At 44.0% G+C, this 23,077-nt stretch overlaps 1 protein-coding gene across 1 annotated transcript; it reads right to left on the reverse strand.

Annotated features, from left to right (window-relative positions):
• Positions 1 to 5,270: 5,270 nt before the first annotated feature.
• Positions 5,271 to 22,266, reverse strand: SYT2 (synaptotagmin 2). Its single transcript, XM_044674357.1, has 8 exons — positions 22,080 to 22,266; positions 20,627 to 20,793; positions 18,803 to 18,922; positions 17,896 to 18,063; positions 17,025 to 17,192; positions 15,184 to 15,301; positions 8,229 to 8,362; positions 5,271 to 5,477 (listed from the first exon to the last, which is right to left on the reverse strand). The coding sequence occupies exons 1-8, from the start codon at positions 22,264 to 22,266 to the stop codon at positions 5,271 to 5,273; spliced, it is 1,269 nt and encodes a 422-aa protein (XP_044530292.1).
• Between the last annotated feature and the right edge of the window lie 811 nt (positions 22,267 to 23,077).

Below are 23,077 nucleotides of genomic sequence, written 5' to 3' on the forward strand. Positions count from 1 at the left end.
ATGTTCCCACTTAAGCCATCCATCATGCCATGAGCTTTCCAGCCAGAGCGTCCAGGTCCTTCCTTCCTTCCATCTCTCCCTCTTCATACCTTCTCCAGGAGGGCAGGGATTTAGCCAAAGGGTAGCTGGCGATGGTGACTCCCATTCTTAAGCGCACTCTCAACCAGAGCTTCCCTGACTAGCGGGACAGGATGGGGCAAGAGAATCGCGCTCATCCCTGCCCTTCGAAGGGTATTCTTGGCAATATTTTACCAGGAGTTTTCTCATCCAGGACTTCACCCAAGTCCATCCAGTCCTCATACTCACCTTCCACAGACAGCAAAGCAGGGATTTACACACACACACACACACACACACACACACACACACACACACACACTTTACAGGTGGGAAAACTGGGGCAGGTAGGACAATAACAACTGACTTGCTGCTCCTGAAGAACCCATCTTGTTCCCAAAAGGGATGGAGATCCAAAGTCAGGGAAGAAGAGAACCCGAGACCTCGAAACGGTAGCAAAAAGAGCCAGCTTGTGCCGAAGCTAGCCAGAGATCATCTCCTGAGGACCCAAAGGAAAGAGAGGAAGACTCCCTCTGAGGAAGTGAGGCGCAGGAGAGGGGAGGGAGGCCATAGGTGAGCCCTTCACGGGGATCTTCAGGAAACTCACTGGAAGGGACAAGTTTGGGGGGGAGAGGGCAGGTGTCTGACAGGCCGGCCCTATTATGGCTTATCAGTTAATTCAGACATCGGGGAGGGACAGATACATTAGACAGGAAACACAGAAGCCACATTTACACTAGATATCAGATTAGGGTACGATGCAACGAGATACATTTGGTTCTACAAAACCCAACAAAGACAGAGGGGGGGGGGGTGAGGGCACCGGGCGGGGACCGGTTCTGATTGGTTCTGATTTTCTTACATCGAAGATAGACCGCCTGCACAAAAGGCCAGCCCCCTCTTGGAGCGGCTCTCAGTCACACGATGGCCACCAAATGGAAGGTTTCCTCTTTTGGGGTTGGGGAGACAGGACTCATTCATACCACATAAAAAAATGAAGTCATAGCCTTGATGGGTTCTGTAAAATGGGCTGTGGATCAGTGGAGAGAGAATCTCAGCATCGTCATGCGGCTATGTACAGAAGGCTTATTAACATGCACCTTAATTAAATGTCTTGTTCATATGTATATTATATATATAATCTTCTTTTATATATATATATTACTAACCACAAACAGAAAGGGCATCAGATGAGGCTCGAATGGCTTCAGTTGGTTCGAATGTTTTTTGTGTGTCCCTTAAAAAAAATGAATTATATTCATGTGTCTTCAAGTCACAGTGTCCCCTTCTTAATATTGCAGCGGAAGTCTTTGTGTTCCGTCTCTGGCCCTCCAGGGGAGAAGGTGGCGAGGACGTGGAGAGAGGAAGGTGCGGAGGGGTACTTCGCCGCCCTCTCCCAACACAGCCCGACACCGGGACTCCTCCGAGGCACCCCCCCGTGGGACAGAGTGGCTTCACCGTCTCCCCCAGCCCGCCCAGTGCTCTCGGGTCAGGGCCCGCAGAACCCAGCAGATGGCACGCCGGTCCTCAGAGGGACGGAGGGAGCTTGCGTTGCCGAGGGTCGCTCCCGGCCTCCAATACGGGGAACCTTGGGCAAATGGGAATCGAGTTTGCTACGAGACTGCGTTGGGTCCGGGGTGTTTACAGACCATGAACTGTCGACGTAGGGATTTCAGCGAGTCGAGAAATCTCTACCTTCCTCCAAATATCGAACTCTCCGAATAGCTAATCTCCACCCCCACGACTCTAAGAATCCGACCGAGGCAAAGGAACTCTTTCAGAAAACCATAAGGCAACTAACTGTGTTATCCAGCTCTCTTCCCTCAGAGATTCTGCCCTAAGGGAACCTTCCAAAGGTCAAATCAGTCCTCTCTCCCCACCCCCAACTTCCTTTGGAAAGGGTAGTCTGGGACTTCCAGTTATTGGCTGAGGGAGGAAGAGAGAGTTTAGGGCCCTGCCCCATCCCCCAGACTGCCCTGGGCTGGGTCTGACTAGATTTGTGGCTTCATGGCCCCAGCCTTCCCAAGCTCTCGACTGGGGAAAAAATTAGTATTTTACTTTTCTGATTAGAAAAAAAAATGGTTCTTTGGGTTAGGATATGGAACGAAAGGTTCCCCGTGGGATTGGGGCGACGGGGGGGGGGGGACTTTGAGAATAAGGAAACAAGGGGGGAGGGTCAGGTTGACTGAATCCCTAGAGGAAGAGAGGGTGGGAGCTTGGGCTGTCTCTCAAACTCAGACTGGCTGTGAACCCTTAGAGGTCCCGTTGGGCCCCCGCAGCCTTTCTCTAGCTATGAACCCAACACCAGACACATGCAACATGGTGAGATTCAGGATGCCCAGAATCAGATCTTAATGGAAATGAGGGTTTCCAATAGTGTCCCACGGCCTGAGAGAACAGTAGCCGTCCCTCGTGGAGAGACCCCAAACTCTGATCTCTTTCACCCCTCCAAAAACCCAAGACTAGCAGGAGATGCCAGTCTGCTTGGTTGGCTCGTCCAGCCAGAGAGAATTACAACCCCTTCTTCCCCCACCCCCACTTCAGGAGCCTCCCTGGCTCTTCAGGAGCTAGTTGAGCCCTGGCTGCCCATTCCTTCTACCTAACAAGATCAGATCTGGCTTTGGACCAAAATTCAAATTCACTTGATTCTCACTGAACTCTTGAGCCCCACTAAGCTAATAGGAAGGGACTCCAAGGTCTTGTTGCTTGGCCTCTGAGCCAACATCCCTGTTTTCTCTATGTGGCAGCACTATTGAAAGTGGTGGAGGGGTGGGGGGAAAGGAGAAGGTCGTAATGGAAGGTACTCCAAGGAGACTGGATTCCTCCGTCCAGATAGGAGGGGAAGATGAAGAGAAAAGGAAAGAAGAAAACATGAAAGCTAAAAGAAGAGCTGATCAATGGGCTTCTGTTTGGAGAGAAATGGGAACAGTGGAAGGGAAGGAAAGAGATGTTTAAAAAGCACTAAAAACTGCAAATGTCTTTCTGCAAGAGGGGAAGAGTACCAGGGTCCTTCCCATCAGACAACGTGCCCCATCTAAAGAGCCCTAATTCTCCCACCATTGCTTCCAAGATCACAGTTCTGGTCAGCAAAGACTTAAGACCATTATTCTTACTACAGTCCAACTCTTCCGTCATTTAAAAAATAATAATCTCTAGTATAAAAATAGCCTCCTAGCCACCAGGGAACCCTAGCAGAAAGCCTGATGCACTTTTCAAGGCAGGCAGGCTCCACTCCTGCTTCTTGGGAAGTATCCCCCTCATCTGCTTAACAAAAAAAGTAACCTTAGGTCCATCTTCAGTGAAACCTAGAGATGCGACATGCCCTTTCCTCACCCCACCTCCACCCCTATGTCTGGATTCCTTTTAGTTCTCCCCCACCTAGTTTTGTAGAGTGGGGAAAACAGTTGTGGCCATGATCAGGTGAGACAGGAAGTTCTGCCATTTTGTGCTCATCAGAGGGCATGCTTCCTGGGCCAACAGTGGCTTTCTCCTGCTTTAAACAAAGAAACAAAAAGCAAAAAAAGGTTTGGGGTTGGAAAGGAGATGAGGCAACAAGGATCTGAGGTCCCTGTGCTTCCTTTGGTAGGTGGGAGAAGGGTGGTACTGGTCCCACAGGGTCGTCAAAACTTGCCTCACCCTTGCCCAGTGTGGAGAAGGGGCTGGAGGGCCTGGAAGGGGACGCAGTGCAATCTTGGATAACAAATATATGGCTTTTATCAATGTTGTGGGTAAGGGGTTAACAGGATCAGGGCCAGGGCTAGGCAATGGGGCAGTTCCCCAGGCAGGCTTCCAATGGCCCATTTGGAATGAATATTCTATGCTTCTTGGAATCTAGAGAGGCAACTCCTTCTAGAATGCTAAGTCAGGGGATGCCCTTGCAAGTCTCTCTGCAGACCATCTGAAAATAACCTCTCCCTTCCTCCAGCACAGAAATGAGGGATGAGGGAGATAATCTAAGGAACTGAAAAAAAAAAATCCCACTGCTGGCTTTTATCTTTCACCAAGAAATGTCTCCACCACTCAGACCAAAAGTGTCCACTCCCCATGTCTTTCTCACCTACTCCCAGTTCTTACCTGGATCTCAGAGACCTAACATCACTCTAACTTTTTTTCTGCTAAAGTTCTCTGGCTCTATATCAATGACATGTTTCCACTCCAAAGTTGTGTCCTTTTAAAAAGGCAAAGCATTATGGGAAATAGAGTCAAATCAAAGTGTGTGCCTTTCCTAGAAGGGGGGACCAAATACCTGCTTTCTTCTCTAAGGAATGGAGAATGATGGACTTTGTCTTCTTTGTTTGTTTTTTTAAATCTTTCTAGGAATCAGAGCCACCATCTCTTGATGATTTCTTGCTGCTGCTAATATGAGAGTGAGTTCCCCACATTGATGGACTCCCCTTGCCCCAAGCAAAGGCAAGTTTCACAGAACTTGCATGACTACCCCAAGAGGCTGCTGTTTGGAAGAGAGCATAGCTGGCAAAGGTCCATGGTGGCATGGGGGCAGGAGTGGGGTTTGGTCCAGGCTCTGGCCAAATCCAATCTTCTCAACTTGCCATTTCCCAAATAACTACCCACATCAAATATTTTGGATATTTGGGGTTCTGGGTCCTTGACTCTCTGAGTTTCATTGTCCCTGAAGGATCTTTCCTCTCCATTCCTTTCGATGTCCTTGCTTGTTCCAGAAACAATGGAGAAGCTCAAGGTCATTCAGCTGGTTCACTCCAAAGCTGAGCTCCTCCTCTAGATTCAGCTGGCAGGTAGGGCCCTCTCCTTAAGTCAAGATTCAGAAAACTACATGTTTTATCATTATGTTGGTCCAGAACATTTAAGAAACAGGAAGTGCCACCATTTTGTTGGTCCCAAACATTCATGAAATGGGAAATGCTACCCTTTGTGGGTCCACCATAAGAGGCCCCAAAGGTAGAGTTTGAGTGAGGCCTTGAAAAAGCAAGGGAGAAAACAGAGAGGGCATGCAGCGCAGGGCAGCTATGAGGAAGAATGAAAAGAGCCAGCTTTCTCTTTCTCCTATTAGGGGATTCTCCTTGCACAGCCAACAGAGGGAAATTTGTCTTTAAAAAAAAAAAAAAGACAAAGAAAAGAGGGAAAGAAAAGAGATGGCAACAAACCAAAAGAATACTCTAGAGTTGCATAACTGAGGTATTGAGAGCTCTGGGTCTTGTCAGTGTTCGTAAGATGAACCCAGGCTCAGAGGCCACCTATTTGTTCTTGCCCAGGAGGGCATCCACCTCCTCCTCGGGTTTGAGAGAGTGCCACTGGGCAATTGGCCTCCTCGGATTGGCCAACATGTCAGACCAGTGCCGGAGCTCCGTGCCTGTGGCATTGCAGCCTACGAAGATCTTGCCAATGGCTTCGTTCTTACCCAGCTTGTCATAGTCCAGCACTGTGACCACAACCTGGACTTTCTGCAAGAGAAACAAAGAGAGGAGTTTGAGGACCAGAAAGCAGTAGCCATTTGTGATCCTGATTCTCTATCTCTAAGGTGCCAGGTCCAAAGGTTCTACTAAAGCTCTCTATATGAAGGAGCTATATGACAGTGGAGAGAGTGATGGGCTTGGAGCCAGGAAGACCTCAGTTCAAATCTGTCCTTAGATATTTACTAGCGGAGTGACTGGGCAAATCACTTTTTCAACTGCAAAACAGGTATAATAATAATACCTACCTACCATGGTTGTTGAATGGATCAAATGAGATAATATTTGTAAAGAGCCTAGCACATAATAGGCACTTAATGAATCAGTCCTTCCTTTCTTTCTTCCTTTCTTCCTTCTTCCCTTCCTTCCATCTTTTCTTCCTTCCTTCTTTCCTTCCTTTCTTCCTTTACTTCTTTCCTTCCTTCTTTCTTTCCTTCCTTCCTTCTTCCCTCCCTCCTTCCTTCTTTCCTTCCTTCTTTCCTTCCTTCTTTTCTTCCTTTCTTCCTTCCTCTCTTCCTCCCTTCCCTCCTTCCTTCCTTCCCTCTTTCCTTCCTTCTTTCTTTTCTTCCTTCTTTCCTTCCTTTCTTTCCCTCCTTCCTTCCTTCTTCCCTTACTTCCTTCTTTCTTTCCTTCCTTCCTTTCCTCTAGGCAATGTTGAATTTAACACAACCACAGGCATATCAAAAGAGTGGAGTGGGATGAAGAAAAGAAGGAAGCAGTGTCTCTTCTTTCCATTTCTAGCTATTCTTATAGTGAAGAAGGCCTTCTCTTTAGCTAATCTACAGCTTAGAAATGGCATCATTTGCTCTTCTTCCTGGAATGCTCAACCTGCATTCCTTCTTCACCTCTGCCTCTTAGCAGCCCTAGTTTCCTATAAAGCCCAGTTTAAGGGCCATTTCCTCCATGGGATCTTTCCTGATCCCCCTGGCTGCTAGTTTTGTTGTTGGTGGTGATGGTTTTAGTTGTTGTTTTATAACCTTAGTGCCAATCATATTGCCTGGCATACAGTTGGTGCTTAATAAATATTTATCAATTGTTCAGATTTTTCTAGAGGCAAAAAGGATCCTGTCCCCCTGTCTTTTCTTATTATTCTCTTTAGAGAGAGCTACAACTCCTTTACACAAAGAGGAGCCTCTTCAGATTCTCAGTTCCTGGGGCCATGAAGATGAGGAGGACAGGATAGTGAGAGACAAGAAAGAAGGACTAATTCTAAGCCATTTCTGAGATGACTGGGAAATTCCTGGTGTCTCAACTCCCAGTCTGGTGTTTACTATGCATTTCTGTCCTTGTTGGTATTCCTTGGATCACCCAGTACCAGAAATAAAGCTCAGTTCTTCCCAGAAGAGGAGTAAATTCATTTCAAATCTCCAGAGTGGTCATTGGTGACCAAGCCCATCCCCTGTTATAGGCATCTGCCCACCAGCAAAGTGAGCATTTCAGCTCATTGCTGGCCCCAGAGCACTAGAGTTTAGTCAGGTCACATCCTGCCTTTAAGTTCTGGTTGGCATCCTACCTGCACTGCTTAATTAAAATGCTCAGTTGATGTATCACTGACCTCGTTTACTTTCATTTTTCATTTATAACCTGCAACCTGTAGCCCAACAAAAGATTTAAAAACCCAAACATTTGATGATCTCTTCCCCTCCTTCTCCATCCTAGCACCCCACACCTAGAGAAGGTGCAGTTATAATCGGTCACATGGATGTAGCCCTGAAAGGTTTTACAAAGTCTTCCCCTCGCAATAGTCCTGTGAGTTAGGTAGTGCTAGTAGTATTACCCTCACTTTACAGATGAGGAAACTGAGGCTCAAAGAGATTTTGTGATTTTCCCTGTGGTCAGAGAAGTTAATAAAAATAAGGGCCAGAAATTCAGACCCAAATCTCTTGATTCTTCCCAGGTCACCACATGTAAGCTAGCCAGGCAGTAAACTGAAAGGGGAGGAAAGGTGGAGAGGAGAGATAGAGACAGAATCCAAGAGAGAAAGAAGAATAAAAGAGCACAGGAAGGGAAATAGCATGGGAGGAAATATGAAGAGGAAAGAAAGCAAAAAAGGAAGGAAGAAGGGCAGGAGGAAAAACAAAGAAATAAAAGGAAAAAGGAAGGGAGGGATGAAGAGAAGGCAAATTGGCAAGCCAGGACGGTTTTCTATGATAGTTTTAAGAGGGATGCTATCTATCTATTCCCATCAGGGAAAGTAAAGCAGGAAGAGTCATGGCAAGGTTGGGCAGGGTGGAAGCAGCTTGGGACAAGATGCTAATTTAATAACCATTTAAATAGCACATTAAGGTTTACACAGTGCTTCATATTTGACTGATGATAAAACTGAGACTTAGATTGATTAAATGACTTGTTCAGGATCACACAGTTAGTGTCTGAGGCCAGACTCAAATCCAGATCAACCAGTTCTCTAGGTCCTCCTCTTGGGTCTTCTGTATTTTGGTGGAAAAAGGGTTGTGAATTCCAAAAGAGATCATCAAACCTTTCACATAGTGCCCCAAAACCCCACGGAAATGATTTGGAGATAGTTCCTTTATTGAACTTTCTCTCTTCATCTCCTTGTCACTTCAGATATACTGAATAGCACCTCTCTCTCTCTCTCCCCCATCCCTGTTTCCATTAAAAGCATTAGGGAACTTGGTCACTGATCTACAGAGTCATTTCCCTTGAACTGTCCCAAATCTCCTTTTGTGACTACCCCCACCCAATACAGCCCACCCAGAGCCCAGAAGGGACCAATATAACCTGGATCTGCTCGAAGGGGATCTCAAAGCTGAAGGATTCATTGAAGTAGGGGTTCAGGGTCTTCTTCTTCACTGTGGTCTTCTTCTTCTTCAGTCTCTTGCCATTCTGCATCAAATGAATCTTCACATAGGGATCTGTAGAAGGAAAAGCCCATCATTACCCAAAGTTTCCTAAACTCCTATGGGAACTGCTTAGATCTTTCTTTTTTCCTTCTTTCCTTCCTTCCTTCTTTCCTTCCTTCCTTCCTTCCTTTCTTTCTTTTTCTTTCCCTTCCTTCCTTCCTTCCTTCCTTCCTTCCTTCTTTCTTTCTTTCTTTCTTTCTTTCTTTCTTTCTTTCTTTCTTTCTTTCTTTCTTTCTTTCTTTCTTTCTCAAATAATCTTTACCTTCTGTATTAGAATTGATTCTAAGTATCAGTTCTAAGGCAGGAGTCAGGTAAGAGTTGGGCAAACAGGAGTTAAGTGACTTGCCCAAGGTCACTCAGCTAGGAAATGTCTGAGGCCAGACTTGAACCCAGGAAAATAGGTTTTCCTAACTTCAGGCCCAATGCTCTATCCACATGCCACCTAGCTAACTAGTGACTATACATATTTGTACTGAATTTTTGTTTAATTTTCCTTGCTTTCTCATTGGGGGTGAGGGGAGAATTAGGAAACTGAAAAAATAAAATTGAATTAAAAAACAACCCTCTAGCCTACATGGTCTCCAAGGCTCCTTTCACTTCCATATTTTATGATCCATTTGTATACACATTCGCACAATTAAAACGAATAGATCATAAAAGCTAGGTGGAGCAGTGGATAGAATGTCAAGAAAATTCCAAATGTGGTGATGAAAAGTTAGACACAACTGAAATAACTGAACAATGGATAGTCATTATGTTACAAATTCTTTACTCAGGACTCTGAACTTTAAAAAAATTATTTATAACAGAAAATAGGCACAGAACAACATCTCACACCATACACCAAGATAGTCAAATTGAATATTTGACCTAGAAATAAAAGATAATATCATAAACAAATTAAGGAAGCATGGAAAAGTTTACTTGTCGACTTATGGATAAAGGAAGAATTTATGCCCAAACAAGACATAGAGAGAACATAATGAAAAATGAAACTGGGTGGAAAGGAAAGGGAGGGAGAGAATCTGAATCACAAAATGTCAGAAAACAATTATCAAAAATTGAGAAAACAAGTTTTCAAAACATTTTAAACATGTATTATTATTTGGATGACTATATTTAAACAGAATTGTTTCCCTTTGTAATCCTATGTATTTTATTTAATACATTTACAAACATTATTCAGAGAAGGGGTTGTTTCACTAGAGTACCAAAGGGGTTCATGGCCCCCAAAAAGGTAAGAAACCCCTGAGAAATTTCAAATCCATCATCTAGGAAACTTTCCCGATGTCACCCAGGAAATAACTATTTTGACTAGAATTTGAACTACAAGTCATCTGCCTTTTTTTGCAATATAAGCTTATCCATTAAGGGAAATTAAGCTTAGGATCATAGATTTACAGCTGTAAGAGACCTCTGCAGAGGGCAAAAAGCTTGAAACTCCATGGAGCAAAGCTCTGGAGCTATGGAAGGCAAAAGCCTGAACTCCTATTGAGCCATAAGGCAGCTGAAGTTTGGCATGTATCTTGCCTTTTCTCCCTGAGGCATGCTCTTCCCACCTCTCTGCACCCAATATACCTACAAAGATCATTGATGTATGTATTTCCTTGGGAATCTAAGCTAGGTTGTTATATGTTGATTTATGACCTATAGAAATTATTGTGTAGACTCAAAGATATAAATGAGATAACATTGTGCCACTTTATTGATTATTTACTCTCATTATGTAAGTGGAAACTTGTGCAAAATCCCCAGCTTGTTTTTCTCCCCATATAAAAGTAGGTGTAAATTTCAATAAAATGCTTTTGGTTGCTATCGGCGCCTCTAGCTCTTCTGACCTTGCACAGGTGTTTCATCTCATCCTTCCTACCACACCTCATTCTTCTTATCCCTCTGGGACCCCATGACAGATCTCAATAGTCATTTAGTCCAAAAACCCTTCACTTGACAGATTAGGACCCTGAAGCCATAAGAAACCATGAATATCCAGAACTCAGAGAACCATAAGACAACTTTTATGAAGTATAAAAGTATGAAACTTTTATAAAGTGAATTAAACAGAACCAGGGAAAACAATCTGTAGAATGACCATGATAAAGTAAATAACAACAACAAACAAAAGAAACTGAATGCCGTGGAATTTATAATAACCAAATTTATCCTTGAAGGAGATATGAGAAAATAAATCTCTCTTCTTTGCAGAGGTGAGATCTTATGGGCATGAAGTATTGCATATTCTGTCTTTTTAAAATATAGTGTCGCAAAAGTCTTACTGCATTGCTAATATAATTAAATTAATTAAGCTAACAAAGTTTACAATTGCACTTAAGATCTTCGGGAAATACCATATAGATTTTTATTTATATTTTTTGTTTTTATATTTCCTAGATTTCTTTCTGTACCCCTCTTCTTCCCAAAGTGCCATACATTATACACATTTTTTTAATTAAAAGTAAAAATCATGAAGAAGAGAAAAACTGGAGGAAAACCAGATATTATAAGCTCCTTCTCTTTTCCCCTCTCTTCACTGTCTCTTACCTCTGTAGCTTGTCTCAAATTCTCCTTGAAACACTGAAGACCAATTTCTTGGCCACTGGATGTATAACTGAGCTAAGGTTCACAGAAACATAGAATTTGAGAGCTGAAAAGGATCTCATCAGTTATTAGTCCAATCTATGCATGAAAGGATTCTTTACTGTAACATACCCAACAAGTGGCTGTTTTGTCTCTACTTGGAGACCTCTAAGGAGGGGACCCCCCAACTCTGAAAGGACCCCATTACACTTTAGGACAGCTCTAATTGTTTGCTATGCATTGCTCTGTTAGATATAAAGGAGCAAAGGTCTGTAGAGTCTAAACCCAACTCCTGGAAGTGGCTACATGTTCTCCTGCAAGCCTATTGAAAAGGAGAAATCTATGGCTTATTATGATTTAAAGGAGAACCTTATAAGGACAGAGTGGGTCAGAAAAGAGATAAGAGAGCTAGAGTCCATCATCAGATAGAATTAAAGAGCCTCAGGGTTTGAAGGAACCTTGGAGGCTGTTCAATTCGATCTTTTCTATCCCATGCCCAACAAATTATTACTGAACCCTTTTTTGTAAACCTCTAGCACCTCCCAAGAGAACCAATCCCATTCCTGGACAGCTTCTCCTCACACTGAGCTAAAATCATGACCCATGATTTTATGGATGTGTGTATGCTTGCTATATGTCATCTTTTACCCTTATGTAAGCTAGTAACATAGATAACTCTTTGGGGGTATTTATTGTTTTTCAGTCACTCAACATTTGTAAGTGTTGTTGTTCAGTCCTTTTCAGTCATGTCTGACTCTTTATGACCCCATTTGGAATTTTCTTGGCAGAGATACTGGAGTGATTTGCCATTTCCTTCTCCAGCTCATTTTACAGATGAGGAAACTGAGGCAAACAGGGTTAGGTGATATACCCAGGGTCATGCAACTAGTAAGTGTCTAAGACTAAATTTTAACTCAGAAAGATGAATCTTCCTAACTTCAAGCCTGGCACTCTAACCATTGCACTATTTGGCTATTTATCTTATAAAGATAATAAGTAGCCCATTTCATCTTAATGTATCCGGACTCATGATTTATCATCAGCCGATCAGAGTTCTAAAGTCTTTCCAAATTGCTTTTCTATATAATGTTATCATTGTACAAACTGTTCTCCTGTCTCTCTTCAATTTGTCCTGTGCCAGTTCACATGGGTTCTCCCAGTTTCCTCTGAAACAGTCCATTTCATCATTTTCTATGGCTCGGTGATATTTCAGATCAAGTTGTTGACCTATATTTCTCCACCCCGCAATGATAAATTTCATCTACATTCATTGCCTTACAACCATTTCTTTACATTCTTCTTCCCCTTGCAAATTGGTTTTTGACCCCACTACCCTACCGAAATTGCTTTCTTCAGAGTCATCTCTTAATTGTCAAATAAAGTGGTCTTTTCTCAGTCTTTGTCCCTCTTGACTTTTCTTCAGTTTGTAACATTGCTAGTCCTTCTTTCCAATTTATCCTCTACGTAGCTGCCAAATTAATATTCCTCAGCTCTGACTCTTATCACACCCATACTCAAAAATTTTCAATGGCTCCCTATTGCCTCTGGAACAACATGCAAACTCAGCCTGGAAATTTTTGAATTTTCTCCATCTGTTTTCCACTGAATATTCTACTCTTATTTTATATTACTCCTCTTTGCATATTCTCCTTTCTAATCAAACTGGCCTGCTTGCTGTTCAGTTTGACCCTGAAAAGCAGAAAAGGGAGTAATGGGTGGAAACTGAAAAAAGGCAAATTTAGATTTAATGTCAGAAGAAAAGCTTCCTAACAATTATAACTCCCCCAAAGGAGCATGGGTGGTGTCTCTAACCAGTGGTCTTCAGGCAAAGACTACGTGACCACTTGTCATGTGTATTTCAGTAAAGATTCATTTCAGCTATAGGTTGGGCCAGATAATTGCTTAAGTCCCTTCCAAAAGTCAAATAATTAATTCAGTACTCTACATTTTCCTGGTTTGGCCAAATCATTTTAATTACTTATATACACAAGGGAAGCCCAATGACACACAAACAGATCTCACGGCCATGTTCTCCCACAAAGTGGAGTGTGGCTGACCAATTAATAGCTCTACAACTAGGTTGAGGAGACAAAGAATAAACCGAAGGGGGGTGCAGTTGAGAGTGGAAAGATTAGTGGGAGTAGCACAATGCTGAGAGGAGTCAGGAGGCTGACATGGTGGCATGGCTCGTAGGACACACTAACCAAATTGTGACTGGAGCATCCTAAGAACAAGTCCTACAGGTTGAGCAGGTGTTTTCCATTGTCCCACCCAATGGCAGCATATTTTCCTATAGTTTCTTTGTTTTGGCAGAACCTAGTCTACCCACAGGCCTCTCCAGTAATGCCAGTTTTTCTAGAAGCACAACAAAATAAGACAGACTAGCCTCCAGGGACTCTGATAGCCAGTTAGAGAATGCTTTCAGGATTTGACTGTTCTGGCCAGAGTAGAAAATGAATTAGTTTATAGAAAGGGCCGAAATTGGGGGCAGCTGAGTAGCTCAGTGGATTGAGAGCCAGGCCTAGAGACGGGAGGTCCTGGGTTCAAATCTGGCCTCAGACACTTCCCAGCTGTGTGATCCTGGGCAAGTCACTTGATCCCCATTGCCCACCCTTACCACTCTTCTGCCTTGGAACCAATACTCAGTATTGACTCCAATATGGAAGGTAAAAGAAAGGGGAGAAATTGCTCACTGAGGAAATCTCACCCCAAAGCTCAAATCAAATGCCGCCTCCCGCCTCCAGTCCCAGCTGCCTCCATCCTTCTGAAATCACCTTATATATTCTTTGTCTAGATGTTGTAGCTCTGACTAATGTGTGCACCTGTTGATTCTTCTAAAATATAGATCTGACCCCATTGCCTCCTTCCATCCAATAAATTCTGGTGGCTCCCTATTACCTCCAGGATCAATTTAAATCTATTAGGAATTCAAAGCCCTTCCCCACCTGCCTCCTCTTCCTCATCTTCTTATAGCTCGCTCCCCTCCGTGTACTCCGTGATCCACTGGCCTCCTTTCTGTTCTTTACACAACTGTCAAAACATTTCTCCCAAGGCATAAGCCCCACCACATCACTTTCATGCTAAAATTCTTCCATGGCTTCCCAAACATAATGGGGTAAAAAAACCCCAAACTACACACTCCTTTGCCTGCTATTCAATCCCTTCCACAAACTGGCTCCCACCAGCCTTCTTCATTCCACTCTCTTTCTTTTATTCAGTAAACTAGTCAGACTGGACCATTGACTCTCCCCCCCCCCTCCACTCCCACTCCAGTCTCATCCTACTCTTCCTGGCCATTTCTCCGAAGAGTAGGGCCTCATTTTACCTAACCATTACATCCAAAGACCTTTCACATGAATTAGAAATTGCACATAATAGCAAACCCTGTTATTGAATAAGTATTTCTTATACAAACCTATAGAGGCACTTTATGACCTTTCTTAAGCTCATCAGAGATGCCAGCATCATTGCTCTTGTACTTTGGGGCCATTAGTTACCACTGGGCACCTTCGAACTCATTGAAATCCTCCTCCTCATTTTAGAGTTGAGGAAACAGATTATCTGAGAATGACCTGCCCAAGGTCACACAGATTGTAAACAACAGAGTCAGGATTTGAACCCAAGACCTCTGACTCCAAATCTAGCTCTCTTCCCACTGCCCTCCAATGAAGGGACTGAATTGTTTCGTTTTTGATTTGCCTGGGACACTCCTTGACTCATAGCAAGTAATGTTTGTTGGTTGGTTTGCTTGATTGTTTGTTTTAAACCCTTATCTTCCAGCTTAGAATCAATACTGTGCCTTGGTTCCAAGGTAGAAGAGCAGTAAGGGCTAGGCAGTGGGGGTTAAGTGACTTGCCCAGGGTCATACAACTAAAAAGTGTCAGATTTGAACCCAGGAGCTACCAACTCCAAGCTTAGACTTAAATTTTTTTAAAACTGAATTGATATAGTCTCTATTTTCTTCCAATATAGGGAAGATGGTAGACAGGGCAAGAAAGAGGTCCTGACAGGAGAAGACCCTGTGGGTATGGTGGCATTCATTATGCCATCTGTAAAGCCCTGGAAGTCTACATAGGGGTGAGGGGCACCACTATGCCCCTAGCCAGGCTTCTAGAGAGTTCAAGATGAGATGCATGGAGTGACAAGTTCTCCTAGACCTAGAATAAGGGAATTCAAGGTTAAATGAACTGGGAAACACTGGAGTTGTGGAGCCATCTGACACCAGTGCCACCTAACGGCCAGTGGAGGATCTCACGCACCTGAAAGCCCTCCTACATCCATCTTCTTCAGGTTCTTGGCTTCCAGAATGCAGACAGTCAATTTCCCAGCAGTGGGTACATAACGGAGGGAAGTGCAGATGTCTCCAAGCTTTTCTGGCTGCCCAATGAGGAGAAAAAACAAAAGTCAGTCTTTCCTGAGGCTCCTCAGGGCATTTTGCTTGGCTCCCTCTCTCCAGGCAGGACCTGGAGGGGGGAGGGTTGGAATGCCTCTCCTTCCTAGCACCTTGTTTTACTCTGCTGATACCTCCAGTGATCATTCCCTGGATTACTGATGATGGGGAAGTTCTTCCTTATATCTCATCTCCACCCTTCCTGCTACAGTTCAACAAAGCCCGTGCCACAGGCACTATATAGACAACAAGGGAGATATTTTGCTTAAATCTTTCATTTGTATTTCTCTCCATCCCCAACAAAGATGCACAGTTATTTGTTATTGGTTCCAAGGTAGAAGAGCAGTAAGGGCTAGGCAGTGGGGATTAAGTGATTTGCCCAGGATCACACAACTAGAAAGTGTCATATTTGAACCCAGCAGCTCCTGTGTTGAAGAAGGAAGGAAAGAAGGAAGGAAGGAAGAAAGGAAGGAAGGAAGGAAGGAAGGAAGGAAGGAAGGAAAGAAGGAGGGAAGTAAAGAAGGGAGGAAGGGAAGAAGGGAAGGAGGGAAGGAGGGAGGGAGGAAAGGAGGGAGGGAGGAAGGGAGGAAAGAAAGAAGGGAGGAAGGAAGGAAGGAGGGAGGGAGAAAAGATAGAAACCAGAGATGAGAAGAAACATATGGCCAGAATGGGTGATGGTCTTTAGACCTCATGTTCCCAAGGCAGACAGCTGGCTCTGGAGGATAACTGGGGATATACCCTGACTTGTAGGTGTCTTGGGCAGAGGGACAAATCATTTCTATGCCCTAGGCAAGGTTTTTAAATTGCACGGGCCCGTGTTATTATTATTGTTCACTGGAGTCTTTGAGCCTTCACTCTAACACATATCATTTAAGTTATCACAAAATAAATACCTAAGGGCCATGGAGAGCAGACTTTCCTGGCATTAGAAATGTGTGCATTTATAAACAGTCAGATTGAAAATGTTTCTCAGTTGGCCCCCTGTGTGTGGCTCCTGTGTGGCTGTCTACCTTGCTTACTCTTTAGACCACATGTTCCCAAAGCAGGTAAGGATGGGGGACTGGGCTGGGTGGGATTCAGAGGAAGGGTAGGTTCACTTCATCCTGTTCTTGACCATGGACATTCTCCTTATCCAGACCATGTTAGAGCTGGGCTCATTTCTATGGACATGGAGGCCAACCGTCTCTCAGAGCCCTGGAGATTTGGGGCCTTCTCTGCCCACCCCAGTCTATGCCGACCTCCCCCTCTCAATCACCATACCATCTAGCACTTGATAATAATAAGAGTTTATATTCTAATAATACTTTACGGTTTGTAAAGCATTTTCCTCACAACCACTAGTAAATCAGGAAGTGCAAGGAATATAATACCCATTTTATAGGTGAAGGAACTGATATTCAGAAAGATTAAATGACTCACCCAAGGTCACTCAACCTGCAAGTGTTTGAGCCAAGGTCTGAACCCATGGCTCCAAGTTCATACCACACTGGCTCCCATTGGGTGATAGATATTTGGCCTTAGGATAATCTCAGTGCCATTTGTGTATATTTTATTTCCCCAGCTAGACTGTGAACTCTTGACATTGGGAACCCAAGATCAAGCTGGAGACTCAATTATCTCAGTTTGTTTCTCAACCTGGCCCTGGCCCTGGCCTTCCCTCTGCACCTTCTGAAGGACCAACCTTAAACTAGCTTGCTTTCTTTTTCTCACCTCTTCCTTCTCTCCCCCTTGCAGGTCTCTCCACTCCTCAATGGGCTGGCCCAAGTCCACAGTGTTCATGGGCACCTTCACCTCCCCGATGATGTCATGTTTAGAGAAGCGGTCAAAGTCGTAGATGGCCATCACCAGTGTCTTGCCTCCTAGTTCCTGGTAGGGTACCTGCAGGACACATCAGATAATGGTATTTTAAGGAGATTGAGTTCCTGGGAGTGATGATGATGAGAAGACAGCCTGTATCATTGCCCAAAGATGGTCCCCGGCTTAACTAAAAGTTACAGAATTTGATGAGAAAAAGATGGGTTATAAGATCATAGGTTGGACAGGTCCTAAGACCATAGATGGAGGCCAAGATGGGCAGGAAGTCCCCGAGATCTCTTCTTAGGCTGTAAGAATAAGCTAACCATTGGGCAAGAGCAGGATAGTAGTCGGGGACTCATTGATTTCCAACCAAATTTTTATAGGCTAGGTTAGTCCCAACTGGAGCTAAAGGACAGGAGAGGGTAATCTCTGAGTATGTTGGTGTTAAAATCCAAACCACTCTGAATTACCCATTTTGTGAATTTTCTGCCCATGAGTTGTATTTTTTTAAAACCCTTACCTTCCATCTTGGAATCAATACTGTGTATTGGCTCCAAGGCAGAAGAGCAGTAAAGGGTAGGCGATGGGGGTCAAGTGACTTGCCCAGGGACACACAGCTGAGAAGTGGCTGAGGCCACATTTGAACCTAGGACCTCCTGTCTCTAGGCCTGACTCTCATTCCACTGAGCTACCCAGCTGCCCCCCATCAGTTGTATTTTTTAGAAGAGGAAAGCAGGAAGGGAAAGAAGGGAAGGATCTGGGATCAAATTCTTCTCATCCTCACCTTGAACGTAAAGGTTTCGTTGAAAGCAGGATTCAGTGTCTTCCTATGGACTTTGGTCTCATATTTCTTCTTCTTGTCTGGGAGGAGGAAGACTTTGACATAGGGGTCTGAGGTGCCTCCCATGTCCAGAGCAGGAAGCTCAGCTGCCTGAAGGACTCCCACGGTCAACTGTGGAGAGAGATGAGCCCACTTCTCAGGCTTGCTCCAGTGGTCTCAGGCCACCTATTTCCACTAGCTCCTAGCTTGGAAGTTGATTATGAGAGCTTTGTCTTAGATCCCTAGGGATCTCCTCATCCTGTCCTACGCCCTAGGGTGGGACAGGTCTCCCAGAAGAGAGCAGCCTCATTACCAGAAGGCAGCAGATTGTCCAGGGGCTCTGCTGATTCCTCCCTCCTACTGAGAAAGAGCATAAAATGTAGGTTTCCCCAGTTAGCTGTTACCCTGAGGGACAGATTCACCCTGTTCTCTTTTCCTCAAACCTTCTTCCATCCTTCTCTGACTCAGAATCATAGAAACATAGACTGTTGAAGCCCAAAGGCCTCTTGGTGATCACGTAGCCCAAAAAGTAACAACCCCAGGCTTTACAGCCTGACTATACTGCCTGAAGTCTGTGTCTTGCCTAAATCTCAATCCAGCAGTATGATAGTAAATGTTTAGCACCTGCTCTCTGAAAGGAACATGCATGCAGGAACCACTCTTTAGTTTAATCGATATTATTAACATTTTCTCTATTGCTTTCTTAACGCTAGAAAATCAACAAAATAATAAATGAAGCCCTGATTTGTAACATTTGCTGTTTTCCAAGGTGTGAATGCTCACACTGAAAATTTAACAATTGGCTCTATGTTCTAGAACATTCCTGCCCCTTTTCCCACCTTTCCACTCCCTCCCTCCAATCCTTGGGCACCTGGTTAGCCTGGAAATCATAGTCCAATGAAAACTGCAGTTTGCCCAAATTTTCTGGTTCTTTCTCTTCTTCTCCTTCACCTTCTCCCTCTGTCAGGCCTGTCTCTGCATCATCATCATCCTGGGGAAGCTAGGAGGAAGACAGAACAGTCCAGCTCAGCACAATGAGGGAACAGCAGAGGACACCTCCCCTTCTCTGCTGGAACCCAGTCATCATCTGGAGGGAAGGGAAGAATCCTCAGGGGGGAGATGGGATCTCCCCCAGGACTTTGAAAAGCCCCTTTATAGATGTTCAAGAGAGTGGAAAACCCAGGCTTATGGCTCTTACTTGAACCCCATCCCAAGGCTTTATCTAGTAGTGTGCTAGTAAATGTCTAAAATTTGGTTCTTTGCGGGAGGGGGGTGGAAATGTATACAGGAAACACTTATAAGTTTAGTCTCAATTATTAACATTTTCTCCATCAATAGTCTTGTTTAGACAATTAACAAAATAATAAATCAAGCTGTCATCTCTGTATCAGTTGCTAAATTTCAAAGTATTAATGCCCATGCTGAAAATTTAACAATCGGCTGACTAGCTATTCTTAGAACTTGTGGTTAGTATAATCAAAAGCTAGAAAAAACCCACTAGTTCAACTCCTTCATTTTGTAAATGAGGAAAAAATCTGATAACTTGCTGAAGGTTACACAGGTAAGAAAGAGCATTGGCAAGATTTGATCCCAGATCTTCTGAAATCAAATCTAGTGCTCTTTCTACCTTCTATTCCATATAATCATTTATACAAACTCTATTTTATCCCCTTTGTTACTCCCCTACTGCCTTCATCTCTCTTCAAACCCCTAACTAACACTTTCTCTGAGTCAGATCTCATACACACTCAAAAAAGACATACCACAAATGCCATCCAGACCAGGCAGTGATGGGTAGAGAGAATTCCATGATGTCAGGAGAAGAAAAAGAAAAACAAGGTTAGAGAACTCCTCCATCATAAAGATGAACACTTACCAGCCAGCTATTTCTACTAACCAACCATCTCTAGAAAGACCAATGACAAAGCAGGTTTGGAGAAATGTCTCCAGAAAACCCCAAATGAGATCATGAAGATTTGGACATGACCAAAACGACTCATCAACAACAAAACTCCTTAGGAGAATGCCCTCCGGAAACCCCTCTAAAGGACTGGGGACATAAATGCACACATGAAAGCAAATACACACACAATTCCCTACTCTACCCATTTTCTTCTCTTCAAGTGCAGCCATTTCTTTCCTGCTTTGATCCTAAATTCTTTGAATATAGGAGTTATGTCCTCTGCAAAATTGGGTAGAACTGAGAACCTGGTACCTATCAAAATCTGCTCAGAAATCCCAAGTGAGCCTAGAAAATAGCTCTAAGCATTTCAGCAGACGTAGCAAGAATCCTTTCAGGTCAGACCAAGTCCTAAAGCATAATAAGATAAAATATATACTAAACTATAATGAAAATGGAGGTGCATTTGACCCTAATGAGGTCCTATTCCTCCGAGGGTCATTATCCTAAAATAAAGAAATAAGTGCCCATTGTGTACAAGGTTCTAGGTTAGGTGATGGGGACATAAGGACAAAAATGAGCCAGGCTCTGTGTCCTAGAAGCTTACATTCTGCTCTTCTCTGCACCACCTCATTGAGATTTTTCTGGTTGACTCTTCCACTCTGTCCCTGAATTGGGGACATCCCTCCCCACTCCATTTTTCAGAATCCTTTGAACTTCCTGGTAGGATGCCTTGTCCCAGTGAACAAGATGGCACCTCCATGTCCCTTCCCTTTCCCCGTGCTGGTACCATACCTGACCTCCTTTCATGTCCTTCATGTTCATGGCATTCTTCATGCCTTTACCCTTCTCCTTCTTGTTCTTTTTCTTCTTACAGCAGCACTTTTTGCAGATACAGAAGCAGCAGGTGAGGATGAGGAGGCCAGCGACCACAGCGATGGCAATCAGCGCCCATGGAGGTACTGCATACACATAACATGCCACAATAGCTTGAGACCTATTAGGGGGTGCTTTTCCTGCTCTCTCAAGGACACCCTGCTTAAATCCAGGGGTGCTGTCACCACAGGACCAACCCTGATTCCATTCCCCTGTTGGCTTCCAGTGATCATATTTCCCAAACCAAAAACTCCAATGGATCACCTAACAAAGGTTTGGGGGTGGAGATGAGGGTTCTTGGAGACAACAGGGCAGAATATTTCACTGAACCATAGAATCTCAGAGTTGGGAGTGACCTTCCTTAGGGGTTAGCCAATCCAACCCATAAATGAGTAAGAATTCTCAATAAATGGTCTTCCGTCCAACCACTGCATAACCCCAAGTAAGAGGAAGCCTGCTACATCCCAAGGTGGCCCATTCCAATTTTAGATGGCTCTAATTGTTAGTTAGTTTTTGCCCATATACTAAATCTGCTTTTCTGAACCATTCACTCATTTTTCCTAATTCTTCTGAGATCAAGCAAGGCTAACCTGATTCCTCTACCACATGACAATCCTCAATATTCTTGAAGATAGCAATCAGGTTCCCCTCAAATCTTGTCTTAAGCTATCTCCAGGTTCCTTAAATAATCCTGGTGTCATATGATTTGAAACTGGGAGCATCTGGAAAAATCTAAGACTTGTAGTCTCCCTACTATGACTCCCAGAGGCTAATATGTCTCCACTCTTCTGCTACCATCCCACAGTGACTTGCATTTCATTTGTATGAGTTGCTTTTAGTGATACCCAAACCCCTACCTTTCCTTAGCCCAAAGCCCTCTAGCCCCAGGAGATGGGCAGAAGTCTATCTGTAAAAACATTCGTTAGTGTTCTACTTAGGGACACAATTCCAACTGAAAAGATGTCAGAAGTCCACATACTAACTCTATAAAGTGAATTTGGTGGATCTTGTGAGAATCAACAATGGAAATATCCCTTCTGGAGAATGGTCCCGGGTCAGCCTTCCACTCTCAGTTGGAGAAGATTAGCCCAGAGACTTAGAATCTTAGAGGTTCTATGGAAGGATCTTAAAGATTATCTGACCCACATCCTACTCTAGTTACAACTACAGGGCCATCCTGCAGCCTAAAAATCCTCTAAGGTCAAAGACCAAAGTCAAGGTCCCAAATCTAGAAAATGGCCCAACCCGTAATGGTGGACATCACCATGACCAACGATGGTTCCCCCAAGACCCTCAAGGTCTCCATCTGCAAACCTCTTCCCTATGTCCTGGTCACATCTCTCCCCCTCTCCCCACCCTATGAGATACTCACAGGGGATCTTCTGGATCTCATTGAAGAATTTATCCTTCAGCTGGGTAAACATATCCTCTCCAGTTGGCCCTGCACTCCCACTCTCTGTGGAGTTGTCTGGAGGCCCAGCTGGAACGACTGGCATGCTGGCTGTGGTGGCAGCAGGAGCCACAATGGGCTCCTGGTTCCTTTTGAAGATATTTCTCATGGTGGCTCAATTGATCCCTAAGAATACAGAGAAAGATCCCATAAGCCTCTTCTTTCAGCTATAAGAGGAAAAGCAAATGAAGAATAATAGCAATAATTCAGATAATAGATATAAAAGCTACCAAGGCAATTCCTAGAGAGTCTTATGGTTACAAAGGGCTTTCAGACATGATCTTCTCAAGTGATCCTCATAACAACTCATTAGATAATTTCCCCATTTTCCAGATGGGGAATCTAAAGTCTGATAAGTGGCTAGATGAGAGTTCAAACCTAGAACTTTTGATTCCAAATCCTATGCTCTTTTCACTATCCTACTCTTGCTCCCTCTAGTTCTCCCGTTCCCCACCCCAGTACTATAGTGCCTGCTTTTTAAGGTGTCTTCACATTTATTCTAAAAAAAACCCAACCTTACCCTCTGTCTTAGAATTGATACTAAATAATCAATATTTAGAGTCTATACAAAGATACAGTTTCAAGGCAGAAAATTGGTAAGGGCTAGGCAGTTGGAGTTAAATGACTTGACCAGGGTGACACAGCTAGGAAGTGTCTGGGGCCCAATTTGAACCCAGGACTTGCCACCTCCTGGCCTGGCTCTCTATCCACTAAGCCATATAATCTTTGGCTTCCTCCTCCCAATAAACCTGCCCAAGAGAGGGTACACAAGAGAGTTGGTCATCCCTTTCACCTTGAAATTCTCTTTCCTTGGCTTTCGTTATCCCACATTTGTCCTATCCTTGCCTCTCCCCTCAGACAGAACCACTCCTTTGCCTTCTGCAAATAGGAGGGTCTGCTCTAACCTGGGCTGCAGCACA

The sequence above is a fragment of the Gracilinanus agilis genome, chromosome 4 (genome assembly GCF_016433145.1).
Source record: "Gracilinanus agilis isolate LMUSP501 chromosome 4, AgileGrace, whole genome shotgun sequence".
NCBI lineage: Eukaryota > Metazoa > Chordata > Mammalia > Didelphimorphia > Didelphidae > Gracilinanus > Gracilinanus agilis.